Source organism: Typopeltis vanoorti, chromosome 1, assembly GCF_054136105.1.
Source record: "Typopeltis vanoorti isolate ZY-2024b chromosome 1, IOZ_Tvanoo_1.0, whole genome shotgun sequence".
Taxonomy (NCBI): Eukaryota; Metazoa; Arthropoda; class Arachnida; order Uropygi; family Thelyphonidae; genus Typopeltis; species Typopeltis vanoorti.
Genome location: NC_143549.1, coordinates 171,581,395 through 171,600,881, shown reverse-complemented (window position 1 = coordinate 171,600,881; position 19,487 = coordinate 171,581,395). Strand labels below are relative to the sequence as shown.

The following is a 19,487-nucleotide window of genomic DNA, read 5'->3' as shown; positions in this document are numbered from 1 at the left end:
ACTTGAGAAAGCTTGACTTGAGAAAGCATGGGAATATAACAAAGATCTGTATTTAAGTTTTGTCAATCTGGAAAAGGCATATGACAAGGTGCCAAGAGAGAAGCTATTCAATACGCTACAGTGATATGTTGTCAATAGGGCATTACATCAAGCAATACTTTGTCTTTATTTGAGGGGCAAGTCAGCAGTTAGAAATGAAGAAAGTACAGGAAGATGGTTTAATGTTAAATCTGGTGTGAGACAAGGATGTATATTATCCCCTCTGTTATTCATTATCTATATGGATCACATCATGAAGGAAAGTGGTATTAAACATGATATTAGAATTGGAGATGTTAATGTCAGCTCTTTGCTTTATGCGAACGATGTTATACTTCTAAATAAATCAGCTACAATTTTGCAAGATTCTCTGACAAAACTGAATAACTGTTGTAATATATATGGTATGAAGGTCAGCAATAAAAAGACAAAGACAATGAAAATAGGTAGAATCGTTGAAAATATCAACTGTGTTTTGAATGGAGAACCTGTACTTAGGCATGATTTTTAGTGAAGATGGTAAATTAAATATGGAAATAGACAACAGAATCAACAAAGCTGGTATGGCAGGAAGTCAATTGAATAAATTCATATGGAATAAGAGAGAAATTAGTCGGAACACTAAATTAGCTGTATACAAGACAGTGTTCAAACCAGTTTTAACTTATGGATCTGAGAGCTGGGTCAGAAGTAAAATACTTGACCAAAGACTGGAGACTGCAGATATGAGAGTCCTGAGAAAGATTAGAGGCGTGAACAGGTGTCATCACTGGAAATATCAAAAACGAGGATATTAGGAAAGAACTTGACATTGTCAGCATCCAGGAATGCGTTAGCAGAGCTAATCTCAGGTGGTATGGTCACTTAAACAGAATGAGCGAAGAACGATTAGCAAAAGAAATGTTCTCTGCTAGGTTGGCAGAAAAACGACCCAGAGGAAGACCAAGGTGTAAGTGGATTAATACCGTACAAAGTGCCTTAGATGATAGAAATATAAGATCTGATAATGTTGGAGTCTTGACAAGTAACAGACTGATTTGGAGGATAATTTTAGATAGGAAGTTAGTAATGATGTAAATTTTTCATTTACATCATTACTATCATATCCTGTACTTGAGAGTACATGTCAAGAATTTGATGATGAATGATCAAGGCAGAAAATGTTTGAATAATTATTATCAACAAATGCTTAAAAATTTACAAAATATCAATGATCATGGATTCTATATTCCAGATAAAATGATGCTGTTTATTGGAAACTATAACACATTTTAGGAATTAAGCGGATAAAAATCCTATGTTGTTATATAGCCAGTAAGTGAAACTCAAGATCGAGAACTACGATCTATATGAGTTTCAATGCCGAAAAACTATCGGCGAAGGCAATTAGAAGCAAATTTGGAGCAAGCTCCCTCACTATTCTTGATATTCTCTCATAATGTAAAACTCCTAGGAGATGTAATACTGTCATTACATTATGAGGGGAGGTCACTACCCAGACCGGTTTCAACCTTTTTTGAGGTCTCATCAGTGAGTAGGTAGACCTGGAAGATATCAAAGCTTAGTGAAAAGAACTTACATACCTTCACTATACGAATGCCATAAAGGTGTGCTTGTATTTTGTAATTAAAATTGTAATTAAAATTGATATTCTCTCATAATTTACATTATGAGAGAATATCAAGAATAGTGAGGGAGCTTGCTCCACCTTTGCTTCGAATTGCCTTCGCTGATAGTTTTTCGGCATTGAAACTCATATAGATCGTAGTTCTCCATCTTGAGTTTCATTTACTGGCTATATAACAACATAGGATTTTTATCCGCTTAATTTCTATTAAGTTGCCAAAAAACTAGCCTTTGGCTTTTCATTTTAATTACATTTTAGGAATATTAGTAAAGTGAGTAATATTTATTATACTCCTAGTTTCACCGATTTTTGCTATCAGCATCTTCAGGGATACAATTGGTAAGCGATATGAAGGTAACTGATTAGGTTTTAACTGACAGTTCTAATTCATACAAAATAAGTACTATGCGAGACATAAATACATTATGTCTCGTACCAATTAAGACAATGTAATTGGTGTGAAAGCTCATTTCTTTGATGTTTAGTGATCTGATTAAAGTTTTCCAAATTTCCGGTAGGATTAGACCTTGGTTCTTATTTAGGTTTCCTGTTGAATGGGTGACTATAGCAGCTTCCTTGAAGGTTCTGGAATGGTAGTTCTCTTCGATATAGGGCATATGACTCTTATTCCACTCAATCAGATGGTTGGTAGTGGCAAAGTGGGAAGAAAGACCTGAAATATCTTGTCTGTTGTTTCTAACATAGCCTATGTGTTCCTTCTGTCTCGTTTCAAAGCTTCTAGAGGTCTGACCAATGTAACTAACACCACAGGAACAAAGTATATTATATACTCCAGAGTACTTGTAGAATGGATAAGGGTCTTTCGGTGATCTTAAAAATTTCCGAATAGTATTAACTGGCTTGAATGCTACTCTAATATTGTGTGGTTTTAGAAGGATAGCCAATTTTTTGGAAATGCTACTGACAAATGGAATAGTTATAGTACTGATGTATTGGGTGTCATTACGTTGTCTTTGTGGTATATCAGAAAAGAATCTTGTTGCAGAGTCTTTTAGGATAACCATTTAAGGATAGCTCTCTGGATATTGTAGTTAATTCTTCTCGTACGTCATCATGATCTGTGGTGTACTGTATAGCTCTTTTCTTAAGCATATGGATAATGCTAAGTTCCTGTTATATATGATGGGATGAGTTGAAATGGAGGTAACGTCCAGTATTCGTAAGTTTTCTATACACAGACAAGTTGATACTGTTATTAGTTTTCTTTATTAGGATGTCTAGGAATGGAAGTTTTTCATCTTTTTCAATTTCTAATGTGAATTTGATGGTATGGTGGTGTTATGTCTCCATATATGTCTCTTTTTCTTTGATTCCTATCTTTTACTAATATTCTATGATTTACTTATCCCTCATACATATGTTATTTTATTGCCGACAAATTTATAATTTTGAATGACTGTGCCAGTCGGCAACTAAATTCTAATACTTAAATAAATAACATTAATTTATTAGGGATCATGTGATGTGCAGTCGTGGCTCCCCCCCTTTTCTTTCTTATATGAATTGCTTCCCCCTTCGCTCACACAGGTCCAAAAAGTTTTATAAGTGGTAATTCAGTCTCAGAAAATCAGAACTCATGAACTTTGATATAAAAGAATACATTTATTAAACCACTAATATAGATACACTTTAAGTAATAACAATTTCAATGCTAAATTACCTTCCTTGAATTGAATTGAGAGTCTGAACTCCCCCCCCCTTTTTTTTTTAGATTAAGATATCCAAAATTACAATCTCTTTGCTTAAGTAATACAAATCCTATATCTCTGTCATATTATTAAACTCAGTCTCCACTTATCCATACAGGGTTACTCATTGCTCACTTCCTAAGCACAATTAGATATAAACTTTATACATGGCATATCAAACTCATTCTAACTTATATTTTAACATGGAAAACAAACTCTAATTCTGCAAAATCCCTATCCCCCACAATTTAAGTAAAACTCAGGCTAATATACTACAGCAAATAGCTTCTTCCTGACAAACAATTCAAAGATCAGGTTCCCTTCTCAGCACAAGCTTACTTGACATAGACAATTAGTCCAAACAGTCATTAAGGCACTATGGGTAAGTTAATGTGTGGAGCTCCTCAAATCCTTGGCTCCTATTCCTTTTTACGTCTACAATTCTATAACATGTACGAAAAGGTTGTACATTACCATCTTGTCATTGTCCTTGGGGTTTCCGTGACTTCCCCCGCCTTTATTTCCTATATGGCAAGACTTCCTTATTTCTCAGCCACGTGTTTCTATGGTGGCCTCTGCGACTTACGTACACTTTCTTCGAAGGTTGCCCCTCACTGACTATACATTGGCGTGGCTCACCAACGGCTCTTTACTGGAATTCTGACTTCGTTCCTTAGGTGGCTTTATTTGACTCGGTACAACAGCAACCAGGAGATTGTTGCTGGGCACCGGCGACAAGCTTCTTCGGCTATCCAGGACTTGGACGGGAACAAAGGAACAGAAAACAAGAGAGCGTTTAAGTCTCACACAGTGCCTTATATTTGCCTTCCGAGCGCCCTCTCTCGTTGACTATGTCATATTATTTGCTACGGCCGATTGGTCACCTTAACTCTAAACTATTCTTACGTGGTTCTAAAACATAGATCTCTTAAGCACATTAAATAACAACAATTCTAGTCCTGAGATACAGTTTTCATTTGCTTATTTTTTGAGAACAACATTAGTTTTAAACACAGATTTCCTTAGCTTATTTAGTATTAATAATCTCAGTCGAGTTGATATACCTTTGAGTGAAAATATATACACTACTCCCTTAGCCCTGTCCTTGGAAGTATAAGCATGTCCTTATCCTCAGGTCTTCATTGTCTCGTTGTTGGGTCAGAAACAAAATGGCCTACGAATAGTTAGTCAGCCCTTTTTCCAACACAACAGTGGAAACTATTGATTTGGTTGAGATAATCCATTAGTTCTTCTTTCTTATGATTCCAAATGATAAAAATGTCATCTACATATCTGTACCAAGTTTTTGGTTTTGGGGTAACTTGAGATAAGATTTTATCTTCTAGGTCTTCCATGAATAAGTCAGCACAAGAAGGAGAGAGGAGGTACCCAAGGCTAATCCAGTAAGTTGTTTGTTGACTGTTTTTTGCCAAACGAAATAGAAGGTACACCATTGCGTCCAATAGTTGATGGAATCTATTCTCCAACTTACCAACTGTCTAAATATCTAGCCAAAATTTTACAACAACACATTCACAACTCAGATACTTATATCAAACTCACAACATTTTATTGAGAAGTTAAAAAACATCTCTATCTCTGAAGATGATATACTAACAAGCCTTGTTAGTATAAACGAACTATTTCGTTTGGCAAAAAACAGTCTATAAACAACTTACCGGATTAACCATGGGTACCCCCCCCCTCACTCCTTCTTGTGTGACTTATTCATGGAAGACCTAGAAGATAAAATCTTATCTCAAATTATCCCAAAACCAAAAACTTGGTACAGATATGCAGATGACATTTTTATCATTTGGAATCATAAGAAGAACTAATGGATTATCTCAACCAAATCAATAGTTTCCACCTCAAATTCACATTAGAAATTGAAAAAGATGAAAAACTTCCATTCCTAGACATCCTAATAAAGAAAACTAATAACAGTATCAACTTGTCTGTGTATAGAAAACTTACGAATACTGGACGTTACCTCCATTTCAACTCATCCCATCATATATAACAGGAACTTAGCATTATCCATATGCTTAAGAAAAGAGCTATACAGTACACCACAGATCATGATGACGTACGAGAAGAATTAACTACAATATCCAGAGAGCTATCCTTAAATGGTTATCCTAAAAGACTCTGCAACAAGATTCTTTTCTGATATACCACAAAGACAACGTAATGACACCCAATACATCAGTACTATAACTATTCCATTTGTCAGTAGCATTTCCAAAAAATTGGCTATCCTTCTAAAACCACACAATATTAGAGTAGCTTCGAGTCAGTCAATACTATTCGGAAATTTTTAAGATCACCGAAAGACCCTTATCCATTCTACAAGTACTCTGGAGTATATAATACACCTTGTTCCTGTGGTGTTAGGACTTGGGTTGATTGATAAAATTATAAAAGAATTAGAACAACTGAATATCAATATAGAAGACATGTGCGACGCATTATGATAATGACGCTAACATGAAGGGACAGGAAAAAGGTGTACAAACTCACATTTTAAATATAAATGCCCGCACATTTTCATCCCCTGTAGTGCTCATTCTCTCAATCATGTTAACGATGCAGCTGAAAGTACATTTTAAGCTGTGTCATTTTTTTGGAATAATTCGACAATTATTCAACTTTTTTTCTGGATCAACGAACAGGTGGAAGGTTCTTTTGAAACACCTACTAAACATGACAATAAAAGGTGTGTCTGATACTCGATGAGAACCTTGAATTGCAGCAATTAAACCAATTCTATTCAATTCTGTGAAATTTATGATGCACTTGTGGAAATATACGAAAATCCTCAATTGACAGTTTCAACCGGAAATGACCTTGTTGAAAAAATCACTTAATTCAAATTTATTTGCAGCATAATTATTTGCTATGACATTCTATCATTAATAAACCTAGTGAGTAAAATGTTGCAAAGTGTAAATTTAAATATTGGCCATGCCTCAGAGCAGTTTGACACCATCCTGAAATGTTTAACCGATCATAGGAAAAACAGATTTAAACAAATGAAAACAACTGAAATTGCAGAAAAACTTTATGTACTACTGGAATTTCCTCATGTAAGAATAATAAGAAAAAGAAAAATGCTTTCCTATGAGAGCCATGATGAGTAGCAAGCGACCCCAGAAAAACTTTTTGAAGTTAATGTTCTTAATATCTTAATTGATACAGTTATAAAAGCTAAAAAAATAGATTTGAACAGCTGAGATCACATAATGATCTATTTGGATTTTTAAATAATATAAACAATTTACATAACTGAAGTTTGGACGAAATATTAAAACATTGTAAAGACTCGAAAATTACTTTGAGCAGTGGCAAAACATCTGATGTAGATGCAATAGCTTTATTTGAAAAATTAAAAATTCTCTCAAATATAATACAAGAGAAAAGTGGTCCTCACCAAATTTTATCATATATATAAAACCAAAATCTTGTAGAAATTTATCCCAACGTAACCACTGCCCTAAGGATATTGTTAACAATTCCTGTTAGCGTAGCAAGTGTGGAAAGAAGTTTTTCCAAGCTTAAACTGATTAAAATTTATTTGCGAACAGCAGTGACCCAAGAAAGATTGGTTGGTCTAGCAACTATATTGATAGAGGTGAACATAGCTTATAATTTAAATTTAGAAGTGCTTATAAACAGTTTCATTGTGCGATATCCCTGTAGAGCAAACATTTAATTAATATTATTATATCATTGTTTTGCATTGATGTTTCTCTTGTAATAAAAACAAAATAGCAATTGGAGATTTCTTATATTTTTGTCTTACAATCCATCAGAGGCAATGTTTAATTGTTTGCCTCAGGAAATGATCTAATCTGGCAACGGCCCTGCTTATCCATGACAGGGGTCTTTATCTGGTCTCTTTTGACTAAAGTCGAGTTAGTCAGTCTCATACACAGATAGAGGGCTTTTTCACCCAGAAACTTAGGTTTTTCATCCCTCAGAACAGACAAACCGGTCCCATGAACACACATGGATCTACAGTCCTAAGGGACTGTAGATCCATGTGTGTTCAACTATAGATCCATACTTGCTCTTAGGGGATGCAGCAGAGGAGTAGTGAGCTGGCTGCATTAATACATCGTAAACCTCTCATTAGGGAACTCCACCCCTAATGAGAGATTTACAGGACTCTATCACTAAAGGATGGATGAGAAGAGAAGGAAGGAAAACAAGTCAACATATCATTGAAGGCATGTTTACTACATGAAAGTAATGCCACAAGATTATCACTATTAATAATAGTTATTTTTAACATGACAATGATTTTAAAGAAGCCAAGCTATTTTAAACCTGGTTTTAATTCATTTCCCAAGTAAGTAAACAAACAAAGTCAAGTTTGCACCTGCATGTAATGCAGTCTGGGTGACCCTGCATGTAATGCAAGTCTGGGTGACCCTGCATGTAATGCAAGTCTGGGTGACCCTGCATGTACTGCAAGTCTTAGGCAACTTGTGGTAAAGGTGGAATAAGCTCTGATCACTATTCTTGGTATTTACCCTTAATGTAAAGCACATCTCCTTGAGGAGATGTATGATGCTATACATTAAAGGCAAGGGGGCCACTACCCAGACCGGTTTCGACCTTTATTGAAGTCTCATCAGTGGGATCCAGGCTTAGAAATACCAAGGTTTAAGTAATACAGAGCTTATAAATATTTTACCAAAACAAGTTACCATGAGGGATAGATGTAGACAGTTTTTTACCTTGGGTATAATATATGTTAAAGATGCCAAGCTATTTTAAACCTGGTTTTAATCCATTTCCAAAGTAAGCAAACAGACAAAGTCAAGTTTGTGCCTGCATCTAATGCAAGTCGGTTACTCTGATTCCTATCAGTTACTGTGATATTAAAAAAGCCTGAATCTTCTGGATATACTCATGTCGATTACCGACCTCCAATACCAAGCACGAGTTAACCCTTAGTATAAGTACCTTAATTTGGACCCTTTGCATGTGAATAAAGTGGAGAGCAGGTCTGGGGGCTTGGTAGAAGAGAAATAATTTCCGCTAAAATATAGTATATTATATATGTGCCTCAGAAGCCAACTATGAATATACTCGTATGCTGATTACCAATCTCCTATGCTAAGCATGAGTTAACCCGTAATTTGTAAATCAAATTAAAACTAATAAAATCAATAAAAATAAAAACCAATTTATTCAAATTACGAATGATACACTTTAAAACAATTTTCCACACACCATGGTGGTTTTTCCTGGCAAACAGGACAATAATAACGTGTTTCGCGGCATTGTTTGTTTCATGTACATACTCGGCATGGCTTTGTCAGGCGATTCTTTTTTTCTGTAGGTGGCAAAATTTTCAAATAATGAAGATCCTGAATCCTGCTGATATTCTGTGATGCTGTAAGCTCATCCATTCCAACAAAATCTGAGATAAATTGATCTCTAAATTTTAACGCAGTCACTGCATTTCCAGTAATTATATTATAAAATTTATGCGCATTTTGAATGTATATATCAAAAATGCATATTGCCAATTTCTTTGCCCATCTAACTGTTTTTCGTAAGGCAGAATAGTAAGAAAGCATTTGATCAGAAAGATCGATGCCTGACATATCCAAATTATAGTCCTTAACGATATTTGGTTTTAATTGAATTTTACCATTCCGATTTTTCGCTTCAACCATTTCAAATTTGTGCATATTTGAAATGGAAAGAACTTACCTCATCCTTCCATTTGCGATGATGAATTCATTAAATTCATCATCACTCATATTAGCGTAAGCTTCTAATTCTTTATCAGTAAGTTTTCTTTTACTGGTCATGGCAAAACTGAAAGTTTTTAGAGACCAGACGCAATAAACACAGTCATCAGCGCACATAATATATAGGTGGGGTGATACGAGCTCGTAGTCGGCGTATGAAACAAAATTCTGTCTGATAAGCAGCTACGAGATTACTTGTGGTCACCTTGAAGATGTGGGTGATACGAGATTACTCATAGTTGGAGTATGAAACAAAATTCTGTCTGATAAGCCAGCTACGAGATTACTCGTAGTGACCTTCAAGATACGAAAGCGCTTGGCACGTGGGAACAAACTATGCACGAGGAGCGTGGCAGTGAACGTGTTAATGAACGTCCTAGGCATTCAAATGAAATCTGCATTTTTGTTTTCTAACATGAGGTTATTGTCCTACTAGGAATAACTAATTAATACCACTTTCTTGCTTTGCTAGTATGCACTTAGTCTTTAAATTGTAAGTTACCAATATCACATATTAGTGAACTTGAAACAATGTTATTTAGTAGTGAAACCTTAAACCAATAATAGGCAATTATACTGGCTCTTTTGAGGATCATGTCTGCAATTAATCCAGTATTATGGCTTCACATTTCTGGGACTGCATGTGCAATTGACCCTGTCACTGTAGCGTTATCACTTTGTTATGCTTTTGGCATTTAGAGAAAGGCTAAATATGGTTATATAAGACCTTGGAATTACAAATAATATTTATCTGGAAAAGAATAGATGAAATTTGATCAATATAATATGCTAACCTTGATAATTTGTACTAAACATGTTGAAAATGGCTAAAACAGTTTTGTAAGCAAGTTTTCATAATCACTGGGAATACATTCATTAGATTTATAAATTTGTTTCAGCATGGGAAGAAAAAAAGTGAAATGCATGTAATGACATCATAGATCCTTAAAAAGAAAAGGTAGAGAGAGAAATGTTTTGCAATTTTGGATAAAGCAACTCGGGCTATGAGGTCAGTGTATTATATCTGTAAATTGCCAGTGTCCTTCAAGCCACTTTTCCTGTTTTGCACAAAGAAAAACCCTGAACCAGCTAATTCACCTTAAGTTGAAAAGGAGGAGAGAACTCAGAATGATCAATACAGTGTGTCAAGAACTGAGATGATTTCAACAATACAGGTATTCTGGAGGCATGAATTCACGACAAAACTGTTCAGTATAAAATGATTTCTTTAGATTTTGATTAAAATGTGAAGAAACAATGAAAAACAAATTTCATAGCATTCATTACCCTTCCTGCCATGTTTTATAATGAAATCTTGATCAACAGTGTGGAGTGGGATGAGAAGCTCCATCTGACACGTCCTTTAATTACTTCACAGCACATATGGCAGAAGGCACAAGCTTATGTCAACAAGTTCAACATACAGTATATACTCTTACTGTTTAATTTAAAATGGTGTCGTTAAAACTGATATAAAGATAACCGTACGGTACCAATCTAAAGCCATAATCTAAATGCATCATGTCTACCAATTCTATTATGAAGGAAATACATTCATTAGATTTTCCCTCATAATTCTATTATGAGGGAAAAACTCAAGCCACCTCCATATGAAACCAGCTAACTCATGTTCAGATGATTGTTCTGAATATTTGAATCCTATGCAGGATAGGATTTGAACTTAGATGTCATTCTGCTGACTAAGAGAAAATGTCCTGCTATCTGGATGCAAGACGTTTTAAGGATCCTTATTAAACTTTCTTAAGAAAGATTCAATTTTTATCAGTGGACAAAAATCTGATTCATTTGAAACCCATTAACAAAACAGTGTTAATGACACGTTTTTCATTTTTTCATCTTCCTCTTCCTGAAATTAGAAAAAGGTACCTTATTAAAATGAACAGAAGAATGATTACTATATTCTAATTATGAAATGTTAATTTTAGTGAATGCATATTAATTAACATTTATGTAACACTAAGCTGGAATTAAGTAACAATATAAATATTATATAGTATTCAATGACATCACTTGCAATAAATATATTATTGTTATGTGTTATCAATATACATTGGTAATACATAACCGTTAGATTTTAGGGAAAGACAACGCATACTAGAATATTAATTAAAAACTAATTAATACTTCCTATATTTTGGTAATGTTACATTACCATCTTCAGGGATCACAAAATAATCATATGTGCACGCATACGCTAACACTAGGCAAACATGACTGAAGAAAACAACTGAAGTCAGTCCTAGAGTCCTAAACATTTCAGTTGTTTTCTTCAGTCATATTTGCCTAGTGTTAGTGCACATATCGTTATTTTGTGATCCCTCAAGATGGTAATAAACATTACTGAAATATAGGAAGTATTAATTAGTTTTTAATTAATATTCTAGTATACGTTGTCTTTCCCTAAAATCTTGACAGTTATGTATTACCAATTTATAAGTTTATCTACAAGGATTGTTTACTTCATTTAACATCATGTATCAGGATGTGGTAAGCAACAAGATTTTTTCTATATTGTTTTGTAATGCATTCCTCTGCTTGTTGTTTATTTTTGCTGATCTTTCACAATGGCTAAAATATATGTTTATATTGACTAACACAGACCACCACCAACAACAAAATAAATAAGTGAAATAATGTTTATTCTTGGATAAAATAAAACACTAAATGCCTTGTGAAAATTAAATGAATTGGGCTATTTTAAAATTGACCTATAAGTATATATTTCTTATTTCTTACGAATTTGTAAAATTATTTTGAAAGTTTCCTATGCATAAAGGATGAAAATGATTTAGTGAAGTTAAGTCTTATGGCAATATTGATGATTTACATATTTATTATGGGGTGTTTAAGGGTCAAAGCTGTATAACTGAGAGGAGACCTCCACATAGCCTTTAAAGGAATGCAGAGAACCAACCAGGGGTTCTGACCTAATGTCCAATCCTCACCTTCTCGTGGTGCACCCTGTTGGGCATCTATTTGGATACTGAAAGAACGAAGATGGGCTGGCAATTTGGGATTTAGCCGACCAAATTGTATTCTTATTGCTTAAACCAAAATAAAAAATGATGGTACAACATGACAAAATTTCATGCCTGCTAGGGCATCGCCCGATTAAACAAGGCCCCCCGTTCTTTTCGCCAGGGAACCAGGGCGAACAGCGAAAAGTCAGCTACTGGAACAAATCTGAAAACAAACCCCAACTCAACATTACCAGAGTTAAAGATCGGTACTATCAACATAAGAAGCCTGAATGGCAAAGAAATGGAGCTAGCTGAGGAATTAGATAAGTACCAGATTGACATAATAGGGATGACTGAAACAAAAAAGACCAAAACTGGTGAGGTTTTTCTGAGCAATAAATACAAAATGTTATATTCAGGCAATGACAATCGAGCAAAAGAAGAAGTAGCCATAGTATTCAACACAAAATACGTGGCTAATCTTCTTGAATGGCAGTCAGTCTCAAGTAGAGTAATGAGGGCAAATATGAGAATGAGGAACTGGACAATGAGACTTATTTGTGCCTATGGTCCCACAGAAGGTTCTACTAAGATAGAGTTGGAGAAATTTTTTTAGGCTTTAGAAAAAGCAACTGACACGATGAAAAAGGAAAAGTTGGTCCATGTTGAGGATCTAAATAGCAGAGTAGGAAATGATTGTGAGACATACAAAAATATTTTGGGAAAATTTGGAGAAAAGAGCAAAGCTAATAATAATGGCAAATATCTGTTGGATTTCTGCTCAGGACATGGACTGGTTATTACTAACACCATGTTCCAACATAAAAATGTGCACAAATTTAAATGGAGAGAAGACGCAAGGAATAAGAAAGGTCTCATTGACTATGTTATTGTTGATAGTGACGTTTTCTCCCTGGTGCAGGACACCAGAGTGTACAGAGGATTTGAAATTGGAAGTGATCACTATTTAGTCTTGAGCAGGATAAAATTGAATTTCATATTGAAAAGAATAACATGTAAGAAAGTTTTAAAGCGAATAAAAGTTGAGCAGCTCTCAGATGTGAACTGTAGGCTAAAATACGCAAAGATTATTGAAGAAAAAATGAAAGAGTTTGAGAACAGGAATCAAACCTTGGAGGTTCAGTGGCAAACTCTGAAGAAAACATTAATTGATTCTGCCAGAGAGGCATGTGGTGAGGTTGTCTGTAAGGATAAAAAAATCAGAACTTCCTGGTGGACACAGGAAGTTAAAGAGGCAGTGAAGGAAAAGAAGAAAGCATATCAAAAGTTCCTGTCAAATAAGTCAGCTAGTGCTCTTAGAGAATATAGAGACAAATGCAAGAATGCTAAGCACTGTGTAAAACTAGCTAAACAAAAGTCATGTTAGGACTTTGGCAAGAATATAGAAAATAAATATCAAGAAGGTGACAAAATATTCTGGAGGTTGTTGAAGAAGCTTAGGAATGGAGGAAAGAGTGCTGTAAAAGGAATTAGAGATGATAAAGGTGACATGAAAACAGGAGAAAAAGATATCCTTGAAGTATGGAGTAATTACTTTGAAAAACTGCTAAATGAAACAAGCAGTGATGACAGCACAGTGGTAAAAAACACTGACCAGGCATGCAGTCAGGAATACATATCCATACTTGAAGTAGAAAAAGCCATCAAAGGCTTGAAATGTGGAAAGGCAGCATGAGTAGATGATATTCGACCAGAAATGCTGAAGTATGGTGGTATAAGAGTCTTACAGTGGCTGCACTGCATAGTTCAGAAAGCCTGGAGAGAGGGACAAATTCCCGATGATTGGAGTACAGCTCTCATAGTACCCATATATAAAAAGGGAAATAAAACTGAACGTGACAATTACAGAGGTATTTCCCTACTGAGTGTTCCTGGCAAGATCTATGCAAGTATACTTGAGAAACAGTTCAGAAGAATTGTGGAAGTAAAGCTTGATGAAGAACAAGCTGGATTCAGGCCAAATAGAGGCTGTCAGGATCAGATCTTCACGTTAAGACAAATAGTTGAGAAAGCATGGGAATATAACAAAGATCAGTATTTAAGTTTTGTCGATCTGGAAAAGGCATATGACAAGGTGCCAATAGAGAAGCTATTCAATAAGCTACAGTTATATGGTGTCAATGGAGCATTATATCAAGCAATACTTTGTCTTTATTTGAGTTGTAAGTCAGCAGTTAGAATTGAAGGAAGTACAGGAAGATGGTTTAATGTTAAATCTGGTGTGAGACATGGATGTACATTATCCCCTCTGTTATTCATTATCTATATGGATCACATTATGAACGAAAGTGGTATTAAACATGATATCAAAATTGGAGATGTTAATGTCAGCTCTTTGCTTTATGCGGATGATGTTATACTTCTAAATAAATCCGCTACAAGTCTGCAAGATTCTCTGACTAAATTGAATAGCTGTTGTAATAGATATGGTATGAAGGTCAGCAATAAAAAGACAAAGACAATGAAAATAGGCAGAATCATTGAAAATGTCAACTGTGTTGTGAATGGAGAACCTGTGGAACAAGTAAAACATTTCAGCTACTTAGGTACGATTTTTACTGTAGATGGTAAATTAAATATAGAAATAGACAACAGAATCAGCAAAGCTGGTATAGTGGGAAGTCAATTGAATAAATTCATATGGAATAAGAGAGAAATTAGTCGGAACACTAAATTTGCTGTATACAAGACAGTGTTCAAACCAGTTTTAATTTATGGATCTGAGAGCTGGGTCAGAATTAAAACACTTGACCAAAGACTAGAGACCACAGATATGAGAGTCCTGAGAAAGATTATAGGTGTGAACAGATGGCATCAATGGCAATATCATATTAAAAACGAGGATATTAGGAAAGAACTTGACATTGTCAGCATTCAGGAATGCGTTAGCAGAGCTAATCTTAGGTGGTATGGTTACATAAATAGAATTCGCGAGGAAAGATTAGCAAAACAAGTGTTCGCTGCCAGGTTGGCAGCAAAACGACCCAGAGGAAGACGAAGATATAGGTGGATTGATACGGTACAAAGTGCCTTAGACGATAGGAATATAAGATCTGATAATGTTGGAGTCTTGACAAGTAACAGACTGATTTGGAGGAAGATTGTAGATAGGAAATTAATAATGATGTAATTTTTTTCATGTAGTACTATCATATCCTCTATATCCCTTGAGGGTACATGGCAGGAATTTGATGATGATGTTTATTATGGTAGTAATGTTTTGAGAGTTGTAGCCAACATTATAAAGGCTATTTCTAATGTTTTATTTTTGCTTTTTATTAAAAGTCATTTGAGAAAATTATCCTGCTCCTGTGTATGTGTTAGAATTTTAATGATGCCATTGGTGAAAGTTTTTAGATATTTATTCGTTTTAGTAGCTTCCTGTAGATAAAAACACTTAGTGCCATGTGACAGTGGTAGGGCTTGTCCATGAAATGAAAAGCTTTTTTTTATTCATTCTTCAATGTTGGATGTGTATGAATGTGTTTAGACCATGAGGTAAACACATTGTCTATGCTGTGCAACTATATAAATGGTTTAAAGGGAATCTAACAGTTCAGTCCATAAATATGCTGGATGCTTTGCTCTACACACGTGTAGACTTGTCCCTATTAGATGTTTTACCTGTGAGGACACATTAAAGCTGCCATTTAAAGAGCTTTGATCACTAAAAGATCTCTGTGGCAGGATAAAAAGTGTGATAAACGATGCAATTCAAATGACTACAGAATGTGTTCAAGCCACTTTGAAATCATGCTATACTTTGTAAATAAAACTGGTAAATGATTACAAGCATGACTCTGGGAATTGTTCAGTGCAGAGGTTGAAATCAGCTTCATGGAAAAAGTGGAGAGGTTAATGCAATAAAAAATTGTCCAATTAGTTCCATTTTTTTTCACAAGGGAGATAAGGATAGGCATTTGGAGGTAAACACAAGTACAAAATGTGCAATTATTTCTGTACATTTTTACAAGGGCATAAGGAGAGGAATTTAGATGTAAATGCAACTAGAAAGTGTTCAATTAGGTCTGTATTTTTAACAAGGGCATAAGGATAGGCATTTAGGAGTAACTGTAACTAGTAAACATACAATTAATTCCATATTCTTTTTCAAGGGGATATGGGTAGGAATTTAGAAGTAATATGCAATTAGAAAATGTGTTTAGTTCTATGTTTTTAAACACTTATTTTCATGCTCCAGTTCTTCCACGAATGCTAAACAGGAAATTTATACTTTGCATACCTTCTATAGGATTTCATGGCCAGTGAACACACAAAAGAATACAATTTTTAAAGTATGGAAATTGTGTCTTTTCTTTATTTATACGTTTTGGTTTACAACTTACGAAAATTGTTGCAGGTATGTGGGATGTCTCCTACAAGGATAGATTGAAGGTCTGTGGGCTTCAAAAACTAGTTGATAGACATAGGAAAGGAGATATGATAGAGGCATATAAGTTATTAAAAGGGTTTTATAGGATTGATACTGATAACCTTTTTAAGACCAGTGCAGGAAGGGAGAGAAAGAGGAATCATCCCTGGAGATTGTGTAAGAGTGTGGTTAACATGGGTGTTAGGACTAGATTTTTTGCTTGGAGGGTTGTAAATGGGTGGAATGCGTTGCCAGAGGTGGTTGGAATGCTTCATTTGTGAATGAGTTTAAGGGGAAGTTGAAGTATGACAACTACTGTGTGAATAACGGTTAGTATGTCAATGTTGTGTATCCCACGATGAGTCTTTTGACTCCATGGAAGCACCCTATATAATAATAATAACAGAAAAAAAAAGAACATTGTGATTTTACTGTGAATTCTGGCGAATATATTGAAAATTAACATTTCTACATTAACATATATATGATATGCTAAATCCTGAATATACTTTCCCTCTGTTGCATTTTGAAATCATTAAAAATTCAAATTGCGCATGGACTTTATAGACGCCCCCTTCTATTTTTATATATAAAATAATACTAGCTAAAATATTTACATTTTGGCCTGCACATTATTTACCACTTATTCACTGTGATTAATACAACAAATTAAAATTTCAATCTCCATATCCAAGCCTCACATTTGCAAGTTAAAGCATTCCTTCTACAAATCATAGCAGACTAAATGCAAAGTTGATTATATCCACAAACAACTGATAGTTTTTCATTTTTGTTCATATGACTACTTACCTTGTCGATTTCACTCTTTCATCTAATTGTTCGACTGCAGGTCTAAGCAAACCACTTAAACCTTCAGCTAAAGCATCTCTTGTTGGACAATCACCAAAGTCATCAGTCTTGTCATCCACAGAAGTAGTAGTGCTTTCCGTGTCTTCCATGTTTGTACTCAAAAGCATAAACTGCCCTCTTCCGACAGAAATTGAAAGTAGTTTTCAGTGTCTTCCCTTCACGTTATTAGTCCTTAATTGTTTCTTCCGGTCTCAAATACCATCTCTTTAAAGATTTACTTCCTCTATTTCCAACGTAATTCTATACATAAAGTATACATTCCATTAATTTTGACATTTCTTGCCATAAGTTGAATTGACCAAGGCTTCTTATTTAATTAAAAGTAATTATTCATATATTTATTTACCTAAATCTATTATTAATAGTAGCAGTAGTCAGTGACGCACCCAGGGAGGGGGAAAGGAGCCCTTCCTCCCCTCCCTGGATGCGTAAAAAAAAGTAAAAGGAAATAAACACTAGAAAATTTTTAAAAAATCTTTTCCTAATTAAAATTGATTTTTTTTTAAATTCATGTTGTGTCTTCTATTTTTATACTATTTGTCATGTATTGGCGATCACTGCAGATGCTGAGTCATAGGTGGTATGCAATGCGTAGTATGTATTCATAAATCGTCTACTCAACTCCCCTCCTCCACCAAGATTATATCTTGAGTGCTCGGGCCCCCTCCAAGATTAAATACTGAGTGCACCACTGGTAGTAGTAGTAGTATATGGGGGAACTTCAAAAAGTTCTTAGACTGATCGAGGGATCAGTCCCAAACAATATGAGCATTATCAAATCCCAAGCGTTATCAAACTTTCTGCACAATATCTATCATACTTTGATTTGAACTTATTCACACTCAAGGCACTCATAGCACACTCTGGCAACCTATTGCAATCAATCACCACTCTGCAAACAAAAAATATAGGCCTCACACTATTGCTAACACTTGCTTACTAACAACTCTTGCTCAATTGTCAAAGATCCTTCAAGTTCTCCCACATACAGACCAGATCGGAAATTTTTCTTCTGTATTAATTTCTTAAAAACACTTCACTAATTAACGTCTCAATCATATCATTCCCTTTCCCGCCTGTCAATCAATTTCAGCAACCCACAAATCTTCAACCATTTTCATAAGGTGCACTCCCGAGACCTGATACCATATTGACTTCTGGAACCTCTCCAAATCGTCCTCATCTCCAAGAAACCCAGGTGACCAGATCTGTTTGCAGTAATCAAGATGGACTCTTACACTATAAAGAGATATAACTTGCTTATCTCTTCTTGTGAGGGAGTGTTCTTCGTAACCAGCAATCCGATGAGCTGCTATAGGCACTTTTGAAACATACACCCTAAAATTTAACTCCCTATTTACTAACATCCCCCAAATCCATGGCTTCATCAATTTTCGGATGCACTGTTCCATCAATGTCTTACACAGCTGGTAATCTTCTCGCCCCAAAATGCATAACACTGGACTTTGCCACATTAAGTTTATTTTTCACTTGGTTAGAGTATAATAAATTTAGTTTAATCCTTTATCCAAGTGTGAGCAAACAAAGTTTGCACCTGAAAGTATATTCAGGACTGTGGTAAGGTACAACACCAGGACACTCCTTGCAAAGGTGGAGCAAGCTACCAATACTCCTATCTCAGTATCTCCCATAATGCAAAACACATCTCCTTGCGGATATGTCTAATGTTATGCATTAAGGGAAGGGCCACAACCCAGACTAATTTCGACCTTTATTGAGGTCTCTTCAGTGGGAGCCAGGCCCAAGTGGAGATACCAGGCAGAAGCATTAGCAGGTAATCTCTACCTATAGGAGTTGCCAAATGGTGTGCCACCTTTTTTTAATAAATTACTCTGGATTTAGAGAATTAGAGGATTTAGAGGATAAAGGATTAAACTAAATTTAATATACTCTAACCAAGTGAAAAATAAACTTTCAGCATCTTTCTCTAAATCCAGAGTAATTTATTAAAAAAGGGTGGCACACCATTTGGCAACTCCTATAGGTAGAGATTACCTGCTATTGCTTCTGCCTCGTATCTCCACTTGTGCCTGGCTCCCACTGAAGAGACCTCAATAAAGGTCGAAATTAGTCTGG

The 19,487-nt window shown here is 35.1% G+C and overlaps 1 protein-coding gene across 1 annotated transcript in view; it reads right to left on the bottom strand.

Moving 5' to 3' along the window:
- Snapin (SNAP associated protein) overlaps positions 1-17,494 on the bottom strand; it is a 41,991-nt gene extending 24,497 nt beyond the window's left edge. The window contains exon 1 of the mRNA XM_090395443.1: positions 17,331-17,494. Coding sequence (XP_090251569.1) covers positions 17,331-17,479 — 149 coding nt within the window. The 5' untranslated portion in view covers positions 17,480-17,494. The remainder of the gene's footprint in view (positions 1-17,330) is intronic.
- Between the last annotated feature and the right edge of the window lie 1,993 nt (positions 17,495-19,487).